The 21,195-nt window shown below is 47.0% G+C and overlaps 1 protein-coding gene across 2 annotated transcripts in view; it reads left to right on the top strand.

Moving 5' to 3' along the window:
* The first annotated feature begins 2,824 nt into the window (after positions 1-2,824).
* The window catches only part of DAGLB (diacylglycerol lipase beta), a 32,722-nt gene continuing 14,351 nt past the window's right edge, over positions 2,825-21,195 (top strand). Inside the window, exons 1-9 of one of the 2 annotated variants that reach the window (XM_038539486.1) lie at positions 2,825-3,040; positions 4,483-4,634; positions 11,033-11,204; positions 12,078-12,336; positions 14,513-14,635; positions 15,355-15,482; positions 16,976-17,102; positions 17,448-17,531; positions 19,614-19,691. In XM_038539486.1, the coding sequence (XP_038395414.1) occupies positions 2,946-3,040; positions 4,483-4,634; positions 11,033-11,204; positions 12,078-12,336; positions 14,513-14,635; positions 15,355-15,482; positions 16,976-17,102; positions 17,448-17,531; positions 19,614-19,691 (1,218 nt within the window). In that variant the 5' untranslated portion in view covers positions 2,825-2,945. The remainder of the gene's footprint in view (positions 3,041-4,482; positions 4,635-11,032; positions 11,205-12,077; positions 12,337-14,512; positions 14,636-15,354; positions 15,483-16,975; positions 17,103-17,447; positions 17,532-19,613; positions 19,692-21,195) is intronic. The other variant, XM_038539487.1, reaches the window with a different exon arrangement.

Below are 21,195 nucleotides of genomic sequence, written 5' to 3'. Positions count from 1 at the left end.
TTCAAAAAAAGTCCTGGGACACCTGGGTGGCTCAGTGGTTGAGCGTCTGCCTTTGGCTTAGGATGTGATCCTGGGGTCCTGGGATTGAGTCCTGCATCAGGCTTCCCATTGGAAGCCTGCTTCTCCCTCTCCCTGTGTCTGCCTCTGTCTCTCATGAATAAATAAATAATATTTTTTAAAAAGTCATGATGGCCCATTTACCTTTTCAAGGGCTGTGCTATGACTTGGATATTTCTTTTTTTTTTTCTTTTTTTTTTAAGATTTTATTTATTAATGAGAGAGAGAGAGAGGCAGAGACACAAGCAGGCTCCATGCAGGGAGCCCGACGTGGGACTTGATCCCGGGTCTCCAGGATCAGGCCCTGGGCGGAAGGCAGTGCTAAACCGCTGAGCCACCCGGGCTGCCCTGATATTTCATTTTAGAAAGAGGAAATACAGTTGACCCTGAACAACATGGGTTTGTACTGCATGGGGCCACTTACACACAGATTATTTTCGATAAATACAATACAGAACTATAAATGTATTTTCCTTATGGGTTTCTTAATATTTTCTTTTCTCTAGCTTACTTTATTGTAAGAATACAGTATATAATACGTGACATAGAAAATATGTGTTAACTTATCGATGAGAGTTCTGGTCACCAGTAAGCTATTGGTTAAATTTCAGGCAAGTCAAAAGTTATACTCAGATTTTCAGTTGTGTGGGATTGGCATCTCTAATCTCTACGATGTTCAAGGAACTGTATTTATAAAGATAAATCTTTTAAAAAGATTTTTTAAAGATTTTATTTATTCATGACAGATAGAGAGGCAGAGACCGAGGCAGAGGGAGAAGCAGGCTCCCCACTGGGAGCCCGATGTGGGACTTGATCCCAGGACCCCCGTGTTACACCTGAGCCAAAGGCAGGTGCTCAGCCACAGAGCCACCCAGGTGTCCCAAGGACCTATTTATTTATTTATTTATTTATTTATTTATTTATTTATTTTTAAAAGGTTTTATTTATTCTTGAGAGAGACACACACAGAGAGGTAGAGACACAGGCAGAGAGAAGCAGGCTCCATGCAGGGAGCTGGATGCCGGACTCGATCCCAGGACTCCAGGATCACGCCCTGGGCCAAAGGCAGATGCTCAATCGCTGAGCCACCCAGGTGTCCCGGATCTATTTTTTTAAAAGCTATTTTTAGGGGCAGCCTGGGTGGCTCAGTGGTTTAGCACAGCCTTCAGCCCATGGTGTGTTACTGGAGACCTGGGATTGAGTCCCACATCAGGCTCTCTGCATGGAGCCTGCTTCTCCCTCTGCCTGTGTCTCTGCCTCTCTCTCCTCTCTTTGTTTCTCATGAATAGATAAAATATTTTTAAAAAGAGCTATTTTTAATAGTAGAAAAACTTGTCTAAGGATATTCTTTGTATGAGATACCCACATAAAGGAACAATGTTTTAAATAGCTTTAACTCAACCAATGGACTAATGTTACACGGAAATGGCAGAACATATTTGCAGACGATCAGAACTACACAAAATACAGGGGCGCCTGGCTGGCACCGTCGGTGAAGTGTTCAACTCTTGGTTTCAGCTCAGGGATGATCTCAGGCCTGTCAGATTAAGCCCTGTGTTGGGCTCTGCACTCAGCACAGAGTCTGCTTGGATTTTCTCTCCCTCTGCCCCTCCCCCCCATAAATAAATAAATCTAAAAAAAAAAAAGAATTATACAAAACATTTTCTTTTTTTTAATGCATATACTACCTCTTTGAAATTATAGTTTTGTGGGTTGTTATTGTTCATAACATTAAGTCATCAGTATCTTTACTAACAAAAGCTTATATAGAAGAATAATCTTATTGCTAAGCCTTACAAATCCTGTTTTCAAAAGGGGAACTATTACCACATTTGGGAATATTCAGATCATAGGCACAGCCCTCTAACTTCTAAATCACTCTCTTCCACTGAATTCCTACTCTTCCTTCCGATTTTGTTTTAGTATCTTCTCCAGGGAAGTCTTCCCTGACCTCTCTGATTGGGTCACTTCTGGCCACACCAAGTGCCTCCAAAATATTTATTTTGTAATGAATAGTTCTCTTTTTCTTTTTTCTAATATATATATATATTTATATATATATATATTTTTTTAATGATAGTCACAGAGAGAGAGAGAGGCAGAGACAGAAGCAGGCCCCATGCAGGGAGCCCGAGGTGGGACTCGATTCCGGGTCTCCAGGATCACGCCCTGGGCCAAAGGCAGGCGCCAAACCGCCGCACCACCCAGGGATCCCTAGTTCTCTTTTTCTATAGAAACCTTGTAACTTCCCCACTTATAATTCCCTGTATGATTTCATCAAATATCCGGTAGTGTGCTCTATTATGAGCGTAGCAGTAAAACAAGATGGACGAGGTAAATTGCTCATGCAATTTACACTCTAAGGTGGGAGGAAAGAGGTACAAACGCAGTATAATGTCAGGGAGCGATCAAATATTAGGAGGAAAACTGAAGCAGAGTAAGGGAATGGGAACAGGTGGATGTGCTGTTCAGGGAGGGTGGCCAGGGAAGGTCTCTTTGAGAGGGGGACACTTGATCTGAGGCCTGGGTGAACTGAGAGCAGCCCCAGTTCCGCCATTAACATCCGTAGATCTCTAGGTGTGCTCATTCCTCCCGGCCCGGAAGAATCCTTATCTACAAAACGCGAATATTATTAGAACGGACTTTGCACACGTGAAAGACAGCTGGCAAGACCACCCGCGCCAGCCCCGTCAGGGTCAGCGTCTCTGCGCAGGCGCGGAGGGCCCCACGGCGGCGCGGGGACTCAGTGCGCGTGCGCCGGGCCCGACCCTCGCTCGCGCCTGCGCTGAGTCGCAGTCAGTTTGGCTTTGGGTTCCGAAGGGAGTGGGGCTCTGAAGGGCCAGCGGCGCGCGGCGGCCGCCCCGAGGCCGGGCAGCGGGGCCTCCGCCATGCCGGGGATGGTGCTGTTCGGTCGGCGCTGGGCCATCGCCAGCGACGACCTGGTCTTCCCGGGGTTCTTCGAGCTGTCCCTGAGAGTGGTGTGGTAAGGGCGGCAGGCTGTGCGGGCTGCCGGGCGGGCGGCTGGGAGCTGGGGGGACGCAGACGGAGCGGGTTGGAGTGGCCGTGTCTCCGGCTCTGTGCGCGCCCACGCGGTGCCCACGTTCTCCTGTGCGGGCCTCTCCACCGCGCGAGACCTACGAGGACCGGCGTCCTGCCGCTCTGCTCTCCCCTTTTCTCGGAGGGCACACTGAGGCCGGAGCGGGGAGGCCGGGCCCGGGGTCCCCTGTTTGGGCCCCCGCCGCTTGCGGCACTGAGGGGCCTGGCCCCGGGAGCCTCCAGGACGTGGTCGCCGACCCATGGCCGTGGCCTCGGGATCGGCTTCCCCGAGCCAAGAGCAGGCACTTGCATCATTACGGCGCTCGGCATGGAAACACAGGGCATCTGGTGTCCGCCAGAGGAAAGGATGGGAAATAGTAGCCTTCTGTACCGGTGGCGGCTGAATTCCCTGGGGAGCAGCCAGGCCTGGCACAAAGCGTGCAACCTATGGGCAGTGAATTGGGCGCCTCAAGTCTGCTCCCAGAGAGTGTGAGCAGAGAATAATACAGCACCTCTGTTACTGAAGAGTGGATTCTTGAGGGCAAAGGAATATTGGAAGAGACCCCTCCGTAATTTCATAGTTTTAAGAGCCACGTCTCTCCGAGATCATTTCCCACTATTTGTCTCCAGACCCAGTCTCCTAATAGAGCCCAGATTCCACCCCTGGGCTCGAATCCTTAATACAGCGGTGCTCTGCCCTTTGGTGAAACACCTCCAGTGATCCATCACTGTTACTTTGCATTGCTTGGTGCTCTTTCCTTATTCCGCACTGAATTACAAAATAAAGAAGTCGGCAGTATGTGGCCTTGCAAGTTCATCACTGTTCACTATGGAACATCTTGGCATAACTTGATTCCCACCTCCTGTTTTTTTTTTTATTTTTTATTTTTTTGTATTACACACAGCAGATTACAATGTGTGTTTGTCAATTTCTTGTTTGTCCCCAGGAGTAAACATTATCTTGTTAATAATTTAGCAAGCATGTATTTTGTTGATTTACGCTCGCATATTTCTGAGTCCTGTGGGGCTGTGCTTTTTTTCAGCAGCTCACATTATATTTGCTTGCTTATGGCATTCAGTGCCTCTTAGGAACTACAGCAGGAATAAAAAAGGAACAATCATGTAAGCATAGGAAGTATAAAGTTCAGTTTTTTTTTTTTAAAGTTCAGTTTTTTTTTTAAAAAGTCATACTCTAATCTTTTATTTTTGTTTTAGTAGATCTTTTATTGAAGAAAATTGTATTTGAAAGCAAACTTCACCTTGTTTTGGGAAATATTAACTCCTTTAAGATTTTTTTTGTTTAAATATTAACTCCTTTTCTTTCTTTTTGTAATGTTTTATGATGTAGTTCCCTGGTTTCCATTTCTGACCCTCCCTATCTCTTGGCAGGTGGATTGGCATTTTGACTTTGTATCTCATGCACAGAGGGAAGCTGGACTGTGCAGGTGGAGTTCTGCTCAGCAGTTACTTGATCGTTCTTATCGTTCTCTTGGCAGTTATTATATGTACAGTGTCTGCCATCGTGTGTGTCAGCATGAAAGGTAAAGGATAGGAATTTATTGACATATAATTCAAATACCATACAGTTCACCCATTTAGAGTGTAACAAGTCTGTGAATTTTTAGTATATTCACAGAATTACACAGCCATCACCGCAATTCTAGTACATTTTCATCACCCCCAAAAGAAATCCTATACCCATGAGGGATCACTCCCCATTACCCCCCAGTTTCCTCAGTCCTAGCCATCCACTAATCTTTCTCTCTATAGATCTGCCTATTCTGGCTCATACAGTTGGAATCATCCACTATGTGGCCATTTGGTCTGGCCTCTTAAGCTTATCATGATGTTTTCAAGGTTTATGCACATTTTAGTGTGTGTCAGCTCTTCATTCCTCTTACGACTCAGTAATACATTGAATGGGGGGCTTCTGGGGGCTCAGCCGGTTAAGCTTCTGCCTCCTGCTCAGGTCATGATCCAGGGTCCTGGGATCAAGCCCTATGTCAGGCTGTGGGGAGTCTGCTTCTCTCTCTTTCTCTTTCTGTAACCCCCCCACACACACACTGTTCGTGCTCGCTTGCTCTCAAAGAAATTTTAAAAATTTAAAAATTACGTTGAATGGATTTGCCACATTTTGCTTATCCATTTGTCAGTAGTTGAACATTTAGGGTTATTACATTTTGGGGCTGTTACAAATAGTGCTACTATGAACTTTCACACAGGTGTTTTAGTATGGACAAGTTTCCACTTCTCTTGGATATATGTGGAGGCATGGAATTGCTAGATCATTTGGTAACCTTATGTTTAACATTTTGGGGAACTGCCAAACCGGTTTCCAAGCAGCTACACTGTCTTTCTTTCAGTTTATAATTTCAGTGTCTCTACACCCTTGGCAATACTTAACATTGTCCAATTTCTGATCTTAGCCATCCTGGTGTGTCTCATTAGTATCCTTGATGCGCATCCTCTCATCTGCTTACTGGCCATTCTTATATCATCTTTGGCGATGTGTGTACTAAGATCCTTTGGCCTATTTTAAGTTGGGTTATTTGTCCTCTTTATTAATGAGTTGTAACAGTTCCATCTATTCTTTTTTTTTTTTTTTTAATTTTATTTATTTATGATAGTCACACAGAGAGAGAGAGGCAGAGACACAGGCAGAGGGAGAAGCAGGCTTCATGCACCGGGAGCCCAATGTGGGATTCAATCCCGGGTCTCCAGGATCGCGCCCTGGGCCAGGGGCAGGTGCCAAACCGCTGCGCCACCCAGGGATCCCAGTTCCATCTATTCTTAATAACTATTGTCTTCTACATGTTACAGTTTTCTGTAGTCACTTCACTGCAAATGTTGGGGGCCTTCCTTGTATGAGTGCTCAGGTTCATAGGATGAGCTGAGCATGGTAGTGTGTTAGTAACTAAAACCTTGATCAGAGGCAGGGCTGAACACCATGCTGCCCTCCAGCACATTTCACCATTGCTTGAGTGGGGCTATGGATGGCATGTTTACACACTCCAGGAGATGGTAAAAGTACTGGGAGGGAATAGTTGATATACTGGGTGGCATGATCTTAATGCTTTGGAATGACAATCTGCAACTTAAAAGATGGGGATAGCTCATGGGGAGTGATAGAGAAATGTTAGTGGCCAAGTGTTTCATGGGAAACACCACAGGGTTTTGGAAAACTGGGAAGAGTGGCTTGTGCCTGCTTACAGAGAAATGTATGGAAAAGAGAGCTCTGTGTATTTTAGCATGCCCCTGGAAACATGAATGCATGAACAAATGTCTAGAGCAAGGAAGGCCCCAGTTTTGTGGTGTGCCAGTGCCCGCTGTGTGGCTTTACCACTGTGGAGTTGTGGTTGTAGTGTGGTGGTGTTTTTTAGAGAGTGTGAGTGGTAGTGGGGGGGCAAAGGGAGAGATAGAATCCCAAGCAGACTCTGCACTGAGCACGGAGCCTGATGCAGGGGCTCAACCTCATGACCCTGAGATCATGCCCTGAGCTGAAACCAGTAGTCGGACCCTTACTTGACCGAGCCACCCAAGAACCCTGTTTCGTCTTTTTTTTTTTTTTTTTTAATTTTTTTATTTATTTATGATAGTCACAGAGAGAGAGAGAGAAGCAGAGACACAGGCAGAGGGAGAAGCAGGCTCCATGCACCGGGAGCCCGATGTGGGATTCGATCCCGGGTCTCCAGGATCGCGCCCTGGGCCAAAGGCAGGCGCCAAACTGCTGCGCCACCCAGGGATCCCTGTTTTGTCTTTTTAAAGTAAACTCTAGGGCAGCCCAGGTGGCTCAGCGGTTCAGCGCTGCCTTCAGCCCAGGGTCTGATCCTGGAGACCTGGGATTGAGTCCCACGTCGGGCTCCCTGCATGGAGCCTGCTTCTCCCTCCGCCTGTGTCTCTGCCTCTCTCTCTCTCTCTCTCTCAGTCTCTCTCTCTCTCTATGGGTCTTTCATGAATAAATAAATAAAATCTTTAAAAAAAATAAATAAATAGGGGATCCCTGGGTGGCTCAGCGGTTTAGCGCCTGCCTTCGGCCCAGGGCGCGATCCTGGAGTCCCACGATCGAGTCCCACGTCGGGCTCCCGGTATGGAGCCTGCTTCTCCCTTTGCCTGTGTCTCTGCCTCTCTCTCTCTCTCTAAGTCTATCATGAATAAATAAATAAGAAATCTTTAAAATAAACAAACAAACTGTGACCAACATGGGACTCATGACCCCGAGATCAAGAGTTACATGCTCTACTGACTGAGCCAGCCATGTACCCTCGAACTATGGAGTTTTTTTTTTTTAAGATTTTATTTATTTATTCATGAGAGACAGAGAGGCAGAGACATAGAGGGAGAAGCAGGCTCCATGCAGGGAGCCCAATGTGGGACTCGATCTTGGGATGGGGATCATGCCCCAAGCCAAAGACAGATGCTCAACCGCTGAGTCACCCAGGCATCCCACTATGGAGCTTTTTAATGAAGTCTGAGTTTCTGAAAGATGAAGTATTTAGGTTGGTGTCCCTTTAGCGGTGGCATCATCTCATTTATTGGTCCTCTGTTTTCATGTCCTGTTCTGGTTAGGAGACCAAGTGTGCCACTGAAATAATGGGTTCAGATTTGAAGCGGGAATATAAGCTTTTTTTTCCCTTTAGTGTTTTTCTTTAGATATTTTTGGTGATATCAGGGCACATTCACACCCTGTAGTGGCTGGCCATGTTCACTGAGGCTCCTCTCCTAAGCACTTGCCTAATGCCTGCACCATCTCATACTCCCAGCCAGAGCTCAGAAAACATCTGACAGTATGTGTTAGGCATTCTGTGCCAGCTTTGTGTGTTCTGGGTGGGTTGCCTACCCAGTGGCCTCTTCCAGACAGAACCCAGTTTTATTTGGGACATTCCCCCGCCCCTCACATGTGAAATATGGTGTCAGAGAAGCCAACTCTCCACCCAGCTCAGGAATGATCCTCATGTGTCAGTGATTGGTTCAGGAATAGTTGTGTGACCCAGTTTGAGCCAGTGAAATTCAGGAGTTTTCCAGAAAGTTCTGGGGGAGTCTTTTCCTTGCTCCTCTAGGAAATAACCAAAACAAGACACTGTTTTCATTCTGGGTGATTCTGCAGAGGGATGAACTGCTGAATTCCTGGTGTATTTCCTCTCACAGCCAGGATGAGCTGACTGAAGAGGGCAGAGCTGTGAGAGACAAGAGATCTGTGATGCCTGTCTATCCAGTCCCGAAGCCAGTGCAGGAGGTCCCAGGGCCTTCCTCTTTGTACACCTTTTGTTACTTGTGGCTACAGATACTATGACTGAATTAAAAACAGTATTTTATGAATCATATTAGTTTAAATATCAGTTTGTTATAAATATCATATGCCTTATTAAAAATATTAAGTAAATTTCAATGAAAATGCCATAAAGTAAAAAAAAAAAAAAAAAGGCATGGGAAGAATTGTAACTAAGAGCCAATCTTTTTCATATATAATGGGGTTCTGTCATAGGTAAGGAAAAGACCAACCATCAGTAGAAAAATGGGCAAAGATCACAAATGGTAAAATAAATATAAATGGCTTTTTAAGTATGAAAAATGTGCAGCCTCAGTCAAAATAGCAAAGATTCACATAATACATTTGGTTGGTGAGGCTGTGGGACACCTGGGTGGCTCAACAGTTGAGTGCCTGCCTTTGGCCCAGGGCATGATACTGGAGTCCAGGATTGAGTCCCACGTCAGGCTCCCTGCATGGAGCCTGCTTCTCTCTCTTCCTCTCTCTGTCTCTCATGAATAAATAAATAAAATCTTAAAAAAAAAAAAAGAATCTTGATATTGTGGTAGTTTCTAGTTTTGATTTGAGAACCTCCCTGGTGAAATCGTACTGTTTCTACCATATGGGAGGTTTAATTAGGGAACGTCCAGCCTCATGACTACCATGTTTTGATGGCAGCAAAAGACACGCCCTCAAACTCCAGGGTGTGCCGTTCACTGTGTTTGATCCTGACTGTAAGACATTTCCTTGCATCTCCTCTGTATTTGTATTGGGAGCTCATTGTTTATCTCACATTGGAGAAGATTGCTGCAGTGTGTTGAGGTGTTGAACCAAAGAACTGTGACACAGGCCTTCCTTTTGTGATCTTTGTGTAAATGGTTCTGCCTGATGCAGACCAAGGCTATGCTGAAGACCTTGCATTCAGGGAGGAAGTTCTACTCATTAATTATGGGGCCTCAGTATCACAGCGCCCACAGGAGTCACACTTTGTCTTGGGAGGAAGGTCTCTTCTCTAAATAAAATAACAGTGTTTTCAGAGGTGGGTATGACTATACAAGGGAGAGTTTTTCAGTATCTTGATTTCTTTTTGGAATCCTACCCAGAACTCCATTTTCTGCTTTCTTATTTCCATCTTTATTTCATTCACCGAGTATCAGGCCCAGGTGCTTGTCAGGGCCTCATTCCTTACTTTGGAGCCATCCAGATGGTGTTTCTGTTTTTTTGGGTTAGCCACTATTATTAGCAGCAGACCCCAAATAGAGCGTGTGCTCTTTGCCCCTCAGAGAGAATGTGCTGTTTTGGTTGCCTTGAATTTTGACTTTGTGCCCAAACTGAGGCTGGATAGTGTCTTAACATTTTAAAGTGTGGGGCAGCCTGGGTGGCTTAGCGGTTTGGCGCCGCCTTCAGCCCAGGGCGTGATCCTGGAGATCCAGGATCGAGTCCCGCGTCGGGCTCCCTGCATGGAGCCTGCTTCTCCCTCCGCCTGTGTCTCTGCCTCTCTCTCTCTGTGTCTCTCATGAATAAATAAATAAAATCTAAAAAAAAAAAAAAAAAATTTTAAAGTGTGACTCTAAGTAATCCATCCTAATGGAAGGTGATTTTTTGGAACATAAAAGCTGTTTCCTCATCAAATCATTCTTTACATTTTAGATTGTCTTCATTCACTGTTTTGGAGTTTGTTTCCAGTATTTTTGTTTTAATCGTGGTATTTTTATATTGCTTAAATTGGTATTTATCACAACTTTTTCTCAGAGGGAGAGGGTTGATGTTTTACATCAGGAATTATAGCACACGGACCTCTACGGATACTTGGGTTTGTTTGAGACACAAGGTAAAAAGGCTCCGCCTGCACATTAGGCTGTAAGTGTTCTCACATGTCAGAATTTTTCATGTCCCAAAAGTGCAGACATTGGTGAGACAGAGAAGCCGGGACCATGCAGACCTGGATTGTGTTTTGTTTTTGTTTTGTTTCTTTTAAGATTTCATTTATTTATCTGAGAGAGAGAATTTGGGGAGAGGGAGAGAGAATCTCAGCAGACTCTCCGCTGAGTGCAGAGCCCGACTCAGGGCTTGGTCTTACGACCCTGAGATCATGACCTGAGCTGAAATCAAGAGTGGGAGGTTTAATTGACTGTGCCACCGAGGCACCCCCTGGGTTATGTTTTAGAAAGCAGTTACTAAGCTCTTAGCCTCAGTTTCCTTATTTGTAAAATGGGATAGTGACTATCTTTAGAGTCGTGAGGATTGCGGAATAATGGGTATAAGTCTTTCAGATGGTGCCTGAACACCATAGGTCTCAGGCAGATGGGGGAGTTATTTTCTAAAACTCAGGTGACCGTGTATGTCTGTTGGCCCAGGACAGCTGTGTTGTGTGCCGGTTGTCCCAGCATAATTATTAACACCTCCTTCTTCTCTCAGAAGTGTCCCAGTTTAGACAATGAGTATATCATCATCCTGGCTAGAACCTTGAAATATCTTGAAACCCTTGTCATTTCTAGGAAATGAATCTGAGGCTTTTTGTCCTCTTTCCATCATCACTTGGTCACTTGCTCTTAGCCTTACACATTGATTTCCAATTACAAGTAGAAGCTGCCAGACATGCCTCCAGTACTAACAGATGCTCTATGCACTGTTCTGTGGAAGGGAAGTCTCTGAGGGAGCTGGGTGCTAGATTGAGTATCTTCTGTGTTTCAGGAACCATCTGCAATCCTGGGCCACGGAAATCTATGTCCAAACTGCTTTACATCCGCCTAGCGCTCTTTCTGCCGGAAATGGTCTGGGCTTCTCTGGGGGCTGCCTGGATAGCAGACGACGTTCAGTGTGACAAGACGGTGGTGAACGGTATCATTGCCACCGTTGTCATCAGGTGAGGCATTCCGTCTTCTCTTTCCATTTCTTGTCTCAGATGCATTTGAGGTATAAGGAAAAAGACCTTTCTGAGTCACTGAAGATAGCCCACATCATTATGCATCTGTTGTCATTTTCTTTCTTGCTGGTTCTTATTCTTCTGCATTCCATCCATTCTATTATAAGAAGGAAGAAAACCCGAAGACCGGATCAAAGGCAAAAACTGAAGGCAGGATGAGAAGAAACATGGTATCAGGCAGGAACTGTGACAGGGACTCATGCACAGGACTCGGGATTAGAACCGATCTAGTTACTTTCCCTTCTGGACACTCGTGCTGACACTGCCCTTCCCGTGCCACACACTCAGGGACAGCAGAGGCCCTTTGCAGAGATGCATCTTCCCGAGGTACACGCATTCATGAACCACAGGGCCTGGCACACTGGGGACAATCTAGAAATACTTACACATGTGCATAAAAGAGCCATCAGAGTATCCCATAATGTGGCAAAGTTCTTTTGGTTTTACCGAGAAGAACTCCAAGGCCCTGAGGAGTTGAGGGCTTGGGTTGTGGTGAGTGGACCATGGAGAGCAGGTTCCAGCTATACACATGCCTGGGCTACAACTGCCTACCAGGCACCTCCTTTTTTTTGTGGTATTCACTTCTAAGGCTCTGATTTTGGGGGGGCCTGGATCAGCCATGGGCTCATAAAGAACTTTCTAGAAGAAACAAATTGCTCACCTCAGCCTGGTTCTAGGAGATCCACATTTTCCTAGGTATTGAGAGCCACAGCTGTACAGATGAAAAAACTGAACCCTGAAGAGGGAACCATGGCTCCTGAGTCTGCATGTGGGATCCAAGGTCATCACACCCTCTCTCTCTCTCTTTTGCAGCTGGATCATCATCATTTCCACTGTGGTCACCATCATCGTTGTGTTTGACCCCCTTGGGGGGAAAATGGCTCCCTATCCCTCTGCTGGCCCCAATCACTTGGACAGTCATGAGTCGAGCCAGCTATTCAGTGGCCTCAAGACAGCAGCTACCAGCGTGTGGGAAACCAGAATCAAGTTCCTGTGCTGTTGCGTTGGGAATGACGACCATACTCGAGTTGCTTTTTCGAGTACGGCAGAGCTTTTCTCAACCTACTTTTCAGTAAGCTGAAGGGGTCTGCTTTCGTCTCTTTTTCCTAAGTAAATGTCATGTTAAGATGAATCATCTGTTTGGAGCTAATCCCCTGTTCATGTAAAATACCTCTCGCACATGTGTAGTCTGTGGTGTGGCAGAGTCGGGGAGACCCTAGGGAGCATTAGCCCTGCTCTTACTGACCCTGTCTCTCTGGGTGATGCGTCTGGGTGTTGCTACCTGTCCATTACATTGTCCAGATTTTAAGTTGTTTTTAAGGAGTTAAATAATGGAACCCAGATATTTTGGGGATGATTTGCCAGTTGTCTGAATCCCGTGTCCTCCATCCAGCTGGTCTTCTGCAGGTGCCAGGCACAGGCAGTGTCCTGCATCCGAGGTGGTATCAGTCAGACCTTGTTTACTACGTCAGAGCATGATAGAAATGAGAGATTCTTCTGCTGGGTTTTTTTGGGGGGTGGGGGTGGGTTGAGATTATTCCTTTTTTTTTTTTTTAAAGATTTATTTATTTATTCATGAGAGACACAAAGAGAGAGGCAGAGACACAGGCAGAGGGAGAAGCAGGCTCCATGCAGGGAGACTGATATGGGACTCGATCCTGGATCCCAGGATCACAACCTAAGCTGAAGGCAGGTGCCCAACTCCTGAGCCACCCAGGCATCCTAAGATTATTCTACTTTTGTTTTTTTTTTTTTTTTTTAATTTATTTATGATAGTCAGAGAGAGAGAGAGAGAGAGAGAGGCAGAGACATAGGCAGAGGGAGAAGCAGGCTCCATGCACCGGGAGCCCGATGTGGGATTCGATCCCGGGTCTCCAGGATCGCGCCCTGGGCCAAAGGCAGGCGCCAAACTGCTGCGCCACCCAGGGATCCCAGATTATTCTACTTTTGAAGGGGAGTTTGAATATGTCATTATAGTGCCAGAAGGTGTTTTCGTTCCAGAGCAGTTTCTCCTGTGATTTAAAAATATTCATTTTCGGGATCCCTGGGTGGCGCAGCGGTTTGGCGCCTGCCTTTGGCCCAGGGCGCGATCCTGGAGACCCGGGATCGAATCCCACAGCAGGCTCCCGGTGCATGGAGCCTGCTTCTCCCTCTGCCTGTGTCTCTGCCTCTCTCTCTCTCACTGTGTGCCTATCATAAATTAAAAAAAAAAAAATACTCATTTTCTTTCACATCCAGTGTTTTTATGTAATATTCTCTGGTAAACTGTTGTGTTCAGTATTGAGATTAGGTAAGGGGGAGCAGTTCTCCTGACATCTTGCACACTGCTGGTCCTTCCTTGCCTCTTTGTGGGGGAGGATGTGGTGTGTCTGCAGGGCCCTGGGCTGGCCCTGTAGGCTGGCACCAGGCCACCACACATCTCCCTAAACTAACCATAAAGGAGTGCTTCGGTCTGGTCTTAAGATGGAAGAACTGATAGCTCAGGGGCCGCGTGGTCAGTGCCTGGTCCTTCCCTATGAGCTGGAAGTGCCTGGAGGCAGCCAAGGCATCCTCTTGAAGGAGACAGAAACAGTTGGGTGCATGAGACCCTTTCTGTTGTTTCCCTAGTTTGAGGTTCTTTCGGAGGCTTGCTGCGGCCAGTGAGAAGTTGAGCCTCTTAAATCTCTACTGGGGACTCTCTGAACAAAGTCACAACATCTTGAGCAAGAGTCTAAATTTGGGCTAAAATTGGCCATTACTACAAAGATGGTGAGCTTACTGATCCGTTTGCTCCCAACTATACAAAAGATGTGAAGTAGTAAGTAGTTAAGTGACTTGAAATGAAATTTGAAAATAAGAGCTCAGCAGTATTTGTTTCTCCGGTGGATTTGTCTGAGGGCAGGACAGTAAAAATCATTAAGCTAACGTGTAGGAGTCTTGAAAATACTTTTAAGGTGCCTCTTTTTTTTTTTTTTTTTTTTTTAAGATTTTTTATGTATTTATTCAGAGAAGTGGGGGCGTTGGGCAGAGACACAGGCAGAGAGAGAAGCAGGCTCCATGCAGGGAGCCTGACATGGGACTCGATCCCGGGTCTCCAGGATCAAGCCCTCGGCTGCAGGCGGTGCTAAACCGCTCCGCCACCGGGGCTGCCCTAAGGTGCCTCATTACACATAACTGTGTGTGTATGTGTGAACTGTATTAAACTGGGTTTTAAGGAACTAATGGGCAGTATCTGATGAGTTTCATGACAAGCTGCTGTTTTCATCCAGGACACCGATCTGGTGCCCAGCGACATTGCAGCAGGCCTCACTCTTCTCCATCAGCAACAAGACAATATTAGGAACGGCCAGGAGCCTGATGAGGTGATCAGCCATTCCCCAGGGCCCCCCCAGGTAAGCCCCTTTGTGTTGGGTTGTAAAGTTTTGACATTTATACCTATTTATACATCTTCAAAAAAACAAAACTAGCCAGCAACAATTTCAGAAGCAGTTGGCTTGGAATCTGATGTGTGGCTTCTGCTAGTTGTATCTCTCATCAGGTGAGGCATCTCCTCACCTGGAGCTCAGGTTGAAGGAGCCCATTCCTGGCCACTTCATTATTTTAGGAAATTGGCAACTGAAGTCTACATAGCAAAAATTCTTTCTGGGATGGGGCCTGTTTCTCCCTGGGTGTGTTTGCTTTCTTCTCTGCACCAAGGGAGCAGAGTTTTTCTGGAGTTGTTTTCCTGTCACAGATGTTCATGCTTCTGAAAGAGAAGGTTGCACCTGGATATATGTATTTCTCTGCATCTCATATAGACGCCCGGGTCTTCCATGCTTACTTATTGTTACAAGGGCCCAGTGGTCTGCTCTCCCCGTGTGCTTCTGGCACAGTCACTGGCTCGTTCCAGAATGAGGCACGAAAGTCATTAGGGATTTTTTTCCACCATACTTGCTGCATTCTTCTAAATGAGGGGTCTGTCTCAGTCTGTGTTTAAGGAGCAGTTTTCCTTGTGAAAGTCTGCCGAGAGGTCTATTCTGTGAGGAAAGGAAGGTCAAGAGTTCAAATCCAGGTTATGATCTTGTCCATAATGGGTTCCCTGAAACAAAAAGCTTTTTTTCTTCCGTTCCAGGAAGCTGATTTGGACGCAGAGTTAGCAAATTGTCACCATTACATGCAGTTTGCAGCAGCGGCCTATGGATGGCCCCTCTACATCTATCGGAACCCCTTCACAGGGCTCTGCAAGATTGGTGGGGACTGGTAGGTGGGCATGCCCGAGGCCCCCGCCTTCTGCTTGTCACTCCTATGGTGCCCACACTTCATCCTAAGAATAATCCTGTTTCTCCTTTCCAAAAACTTTGTTTTGAAATGTTTCAAAACTGTCAGAACAGTGCTGAGAACTCCCATAGATTCTTTATCTGGAGCCACCAATTGTGACTCATTGTAATCACATATGCTGTGTCACTCTTGCTTCCTCCCAAACCACTGGAAGTTTAGTGGCAGAGGCGTGCCCCTTATTTCCAACTGTTTCAGCCTCTGTTTCTTAAGAACAAGGACCTTTTACATAACTATGATATGGTTGTGTGCCAGGAGAGCTAGTATTAAGCAATACCTCATTTACATTTTGTATTCACATTTTTCCAGTTGTCCCAATAGTATCCTTTATGGCAATTTTTCCTCTACTTCAGGCTTATGCATTGCAGTTGGTTATCATGCATCCCTAGTCTTTAAGCAGGGGGAGGAGCAGATGGAGAGGGAAAAGCAGACTCCTGCTGAGCGGGGAGCCCCTTAAGGGAGGGGCTCAATCATAGGACCCCAGGATCATGACCCAACCCAAAGGCAGACGCTTCACTGAGCCACCCAGGTGCCCCTCATCCCTAGTCTTTTTCCGTTTGGAACATTGGTAGTTTCTTGTCTTGCATAATTTGACATTTTGAAAGGACAATCTAGGTATTTTGTGAATGGCCCTCAATTTGTATTTACCTGATGGTTTGTTCTGGATTAAAGTTGAGTTTACCTTTTTTTGGCAGGAATGTGCCAGGAAGAATACCATACCCTTCTCAGTCCATCATATCAGGAAGCACAAGATGCCAGTTTGTCCCATTCCTGGAGATTTGAGAGTCTCACTTGTTCTTAATAGAATTTAGTTCCGGAATTTTAAAAAATATTTTTTAAAATTTATTCATGAGAGACACAGAGAAAGAGAGAGAGGCAGAGACACAGGCAGAGGGAGAAGCAGGCTCCATGCAGGGAGCCTGATGTGGGACTCGATCCTAGGACTCCAGGATCAGGCCCTGGGCTGAAGGCGGCACTAAACTGCTGAGCCACCTGGGCTGCCCTAGTTTTCGAATTTTTTTTTTTTAAGATTGTATTTATTTATTCATGATAGACATATAAAGAGAGAGAGAGAGAGAGGCAGAGACACAGGCAGAAGGAGAAGCAGGCTCCATGCAGGGAGCCCGATGTGGGACTCGATCCCGGGACTGCAGGATCACTCCCCGGGCCAAAGGCAGGTGCTAAACTGCTGAGCCCCCCAGGGATCCCTAGTTTTTGAATTTTAAAACAGTAACATGATTCCAGAAGTCAAAACTTTAGTAAAAACTATGCACAGAAATAGAGCAGTTTTCCAGTAGCCAGAGTAAGTCCTGAAAATTGTGAACTCTGGTCCTTGTGTTTGCTGGGGAAACAAGGCAGTGGGGATTGACATTATCTGCTAAGTGGTACAGCAACTAATGCCTTTGCCTATTTTTTAGTTGTAGAAACAGGACAACAGAATATGACTTGGTTGGAGGTGATCAGCTCCACTGTCATTTTGGCTCCATCCTGCATACGACAGGACTGCAGTACAGGGACTTCATTCACATAAGCTTTCATGACAAGGTCAGAATAACGGTGTTTCATAACTTCTGTAGGGTCCCGGGATCCTTCAAGATAATGATGGAAGTTATAAGTTCTTGCCCCCCAAAAATATGTGTAGACACACACGCATGCACAGGCACACATGCGATTTGCATACTATTCCAGGGGGGCTTCTAGGCCCCACGTGGGCTTAACACTAGCTGGAGCCAGAAGTCTTCATAGGGATACCATCCTGTGTTGTTATGTAGCCCTCCTTCTGTTGAAGAACTGTTGCCAAGCTGTTAGTGATGGCAGACCGGCCTAACACGGCCCCATAGCTGCACGCTCTCCCTGTCAAGGCCTCACGCTTCTTTCCCTCACCTTCAGGTCTATGAGCTCCCCTTCTTAGTGGCCCTGGACCATAGGAAAGAATCTGTTGTGGTAGCTGTGAGAGGTACCATGTCTCTCCAGGTAAGGAGCCTGATGCTCGGGAGCTGGGGACAAGGGGTGGGGTGAACAGTGAGCTGCAGGTGCCAGGAGGCCCATAGGAAATGAGGATAGAGGACACATCAGTTAGAGCAGCAGAAAACACCGTTGTAGAAAATGCAGAAGCCGCCCAGTCTTGTGAAATTCTCCCTTTGGAAAAAAAATGAATAGTCATTTCCTTTTAAGTGAGAAATGCCAGAAACAACCATCAGGGTTAGGTTCCCCACTCGAGGAGCTCCTCCAGAGGCTCCCACTAGACTCCCCTGAGCTGCTCCCCTTGCCCCTCCCCTCCTGGCTCTCCCTGCAGGGGCCTCGGGACCAGCCATGTGTCCGTCCAGAGCCAGCAAGCTGCCTTCAGGCCTGCCTCTCCCCGCTTCTCTGCCCCATGGAGCTACTGGGTGGCTGCTTCTCTCTGATTTTGTGTCATGCTGTCTGGTTTGTTTTTGGCCCTTCTTCAGTCTCATTTCCTGGTTCTCACTTCCTTGCTGACCCGGAAAGCATACTGAGACACCACAGTGTGAGCCCTCACCCGCTGTAGCGGAGGGCTTGCAGCTCAGGGTGGCAGCCAGGACCCCGCACCTAGAAAGCAGGACGCCTCACCTTCTCCAGGTCCTGTTTCTAGTAATTCTGCAGCATCCCCCAGTTGGCCCCTGAAGGAACAGTGGAGTTGTCCTCACTTTGTCTCCTGGCTTCCTCCTCAGGTCTCTCTGCTTGTCTCTAATTCGAGGTGCTACGGCTCTGATTGTGGCCCTGCTCCCCTTCCTGGGCCAGGGAAGCAGTTTTCTATCTTGGTCCCTATCTCTGGTCTTCCCCAGTCAGTCCTCATACTGTCCACAGAGAACTTTTTCTAGAACATGTTTCAGATGTTACCACTGCTTCTTAGAAACTTCCCTTGCCCCCCATTACATTTTTTTTTTTAAGGATTTAAGAGAAAGAGCATGTGAGCTGGAGGAGGGGCAGAGGGAGAGCGAGAAGCAGACTCCCCGCTGAGCAGAAGCCTGATGTGGGGGCTCAATGCCAGGACCCTGGGATCCAGGACCTAAGCCTAAGGCAGACCCTTAACCAACTGAGCTGCCCAGGCACCCCACCCTCATTACTTTTTAATAGAAAATTCGTATGTCTTATCACAGCACTGTTGGTGCTTTGTGACCTGACCCCAGCCTGCCTTGCCAGTTCCTACCCTGCACTCAGCTTGCCAGTGGTTCTCCAATGCCCCAAAGGCCCCTTGAGCTTTGCAGGGTCTAGCTATGGAGTCCCGCCCCCAGCAGGTTAACTGTACTGGGTCCTGGGGATACACCCGCCTCTTGGGCTCTGCCCTCAGCCCCTCTTAGCACCCATGTGCCTGGCCATTGCCAGCTTCTTTTTTAATTTTTTTTTTTTTAATTTATTTATGATAGTCACAGAGAGAGAGAGAGAGAGAGGCAGAGACACAGGCAGAGGGAGAAGCAGGCTCCATGCACTGGGAGCCCGATGTGGGATTCGATCCCGGGTCTCCAGGATCGCGCCCTGGGCCAAAGGCAGGCGCCAAACCGCTGCGCCACCCAGGGATCCCGTGCTTCTTTGCTCAGATGCTCTGCCTTGAGTCCTGCCAGCCCCTTAGGTGAGCATTGCCCACCTCTTTCTGTTTCCTGAGAGCAAGTTTTTCCTTTAGTCTCTGCTTAGTCTGCCACCTCCTCCAGGAAGCTCCCCACCCGCCACCCCTGTCCTACAGCACACATACCCCCTCTGATGCATCTCTTACCCTCCCTTAGGTTTCAGTGATCTGTTGGTAGCCCCTTGAGGACAGGAACCATGCTTTGTTCAAAACCTAGGTACAGGGCTCTCTCCTTCGTGGGTACTTAGAAGAGGTGTGCAGTGAGGGAAGGCAGAAAGTGTGTCTTAGCCACGTGTCGTTCCCCCCACACACACACACTCTGGGTCCCTCAGGAGCTTCCTGGCCACCTGGGTTTCCCTCCCTCAGCAGTGTGACCCAGAATGCTGGCCCTCTCTGCCATCCTTCAGAGGGACCTGCCCCCAACCTCCACGCACAGTCCATCCCAACAGCCTCTTCCCTTGTACTCTTTGTAGGACATCCTCACGGACCTGTCAGCGGAGAGTGAGACCCTCAGCTTAGAATGTGGGGTGCAAGACTGTTCGGCACACAAGGTACAAGCCCTGGGGTGTGTGTTCAGGAATGTTCCATTAAGGAGAAGCTCAAAAGGGTCAGGATTTTTCCAACTCTGAATCTCTGTGAATGCTAACCCTACAATAGATAGCTACCATGTGCCAAGTGCTGTTCAAAGTAAGGGCTTTTTGTTCTTTTAGTAGAAATTCTCATGGCAACCTCTCGAGGCTGCTTTTGTTTTTTAAGAGGAAGGAGCAGATTCAGAGCCATCAAGGGACGGCCAGAGGCCACACAGTTATGAACCCCAGTTGAATGCTCTTCTTCCCTTGATGGGAGTAATATATTGTGAAGAGAAGCTTCACCATGTGGTAAAGAGAGCTACACCATGTGACCTCCTCTCAGCAAGGTACAGGGCAGCATCCAGCACACAAGGCCCTCCCGCCCTGTGCCCCCCAGAGGGGCAGCCACCCACAGCACTGCCCTGTCGTCTGGCAGGTTTCCTCTGCCCATGTCACAACACAAGTTCTCGTTTCATTATTACTGTGTTGGTTGGGTGGGGGAGGCTCCTCCTCAAGGGACAGAAATAGCCTTCCTAGAGCAGAATTGTGTTTTAAAAGGTTTTTAATTATGTAACATGATATTTATCATTGTAACCATTTGTAAGTATGCATTCAGTGGTGGCAGATAGTTCAGAATGCTGTGTGTCTGTTACCACCATCTGTACTCAGAATTTTTTCATCATCCCGGACATGAACTCCTTCTCCATTAAGGAATAGCTTTTCCCTCCACTCCCGCAGCCCCTGGTCACCTCCATTCTAGTGCCCCCTGCCCACACCCCAATGTGCTTGCTCTAGGGAACTCACAAAAGTGGAATCAGGCAATTGTTTGTCCTTTCATTGAGCATAGTGTCCCCAAGTTCAGTCCAGGCCGTAGCACATGTCAGAGTCCCCTTCCTGGTCTGGCTGACATCCCACTGTGCACAGATGACCTTTGGTTTATCCATTTGTTCACTAATGGACTGCTGTCAGCGCTGTTGCTGGGAGCAGGGATGGACAGACTACCGTTTGAGTTCCTCCTATTGGTTCTTTAGGGAATCTCCGAGGAGGTGGGATTGCTGGGTCTTGTGTATCTGCTGTGTTTAACTTTTTGAGGAACCACGAGCTATTTTCCTGCAGAGCTACCCCATGTGACATCCTCCCAGCAGGGCACAAGGTGCATGTTCTCCACATGCTCAAGGACACGTACCTTCTGGTTTTTGATTCTTCTAGCCATCCTAGTAGGTGTGAGGCAGTATCTCACTGTGGTTTGGGTTCGCGTTTCCGAGATGATGGATCAGCTTAGAGCAGAGTGTTGACACATTTGAGGGAATGATTTGGTCCCAGGGGTTACAGCAGCTCCTTCTGGGGAGAGGGATGTTGAGGTGCAGGGCAGCAGGTCTGTGCTGTTTTTATATACTCTGAGTGTTTTTGACCCAAAACATGCATTGCTATCATTGTAATCATGTTTTGTAAGTAAAATGTTTAATCTTTATAAAATACATGTCAA

Source organism: Canis lupus, chromosome 6 (genome assembly GCF_011100685.1).
Source record: "Canis lupus familiaris isolate Mischka breed German Shepherd chromosome 6, alternate assembly UU_Cfam_GSD_1.0, whole genome shotgun sequence".
Taxonomy (NCBI): domain Eukaryota; kingdom Metazoa; phylum Chordata; class Mammalia; order Carnivora; family Canidae; genus Canis; species Canis lupus.
Note: the sequence above shows the minus strand (reverse complement) of the source record. Positions and strands in the feature narration are given on the sequence as shown.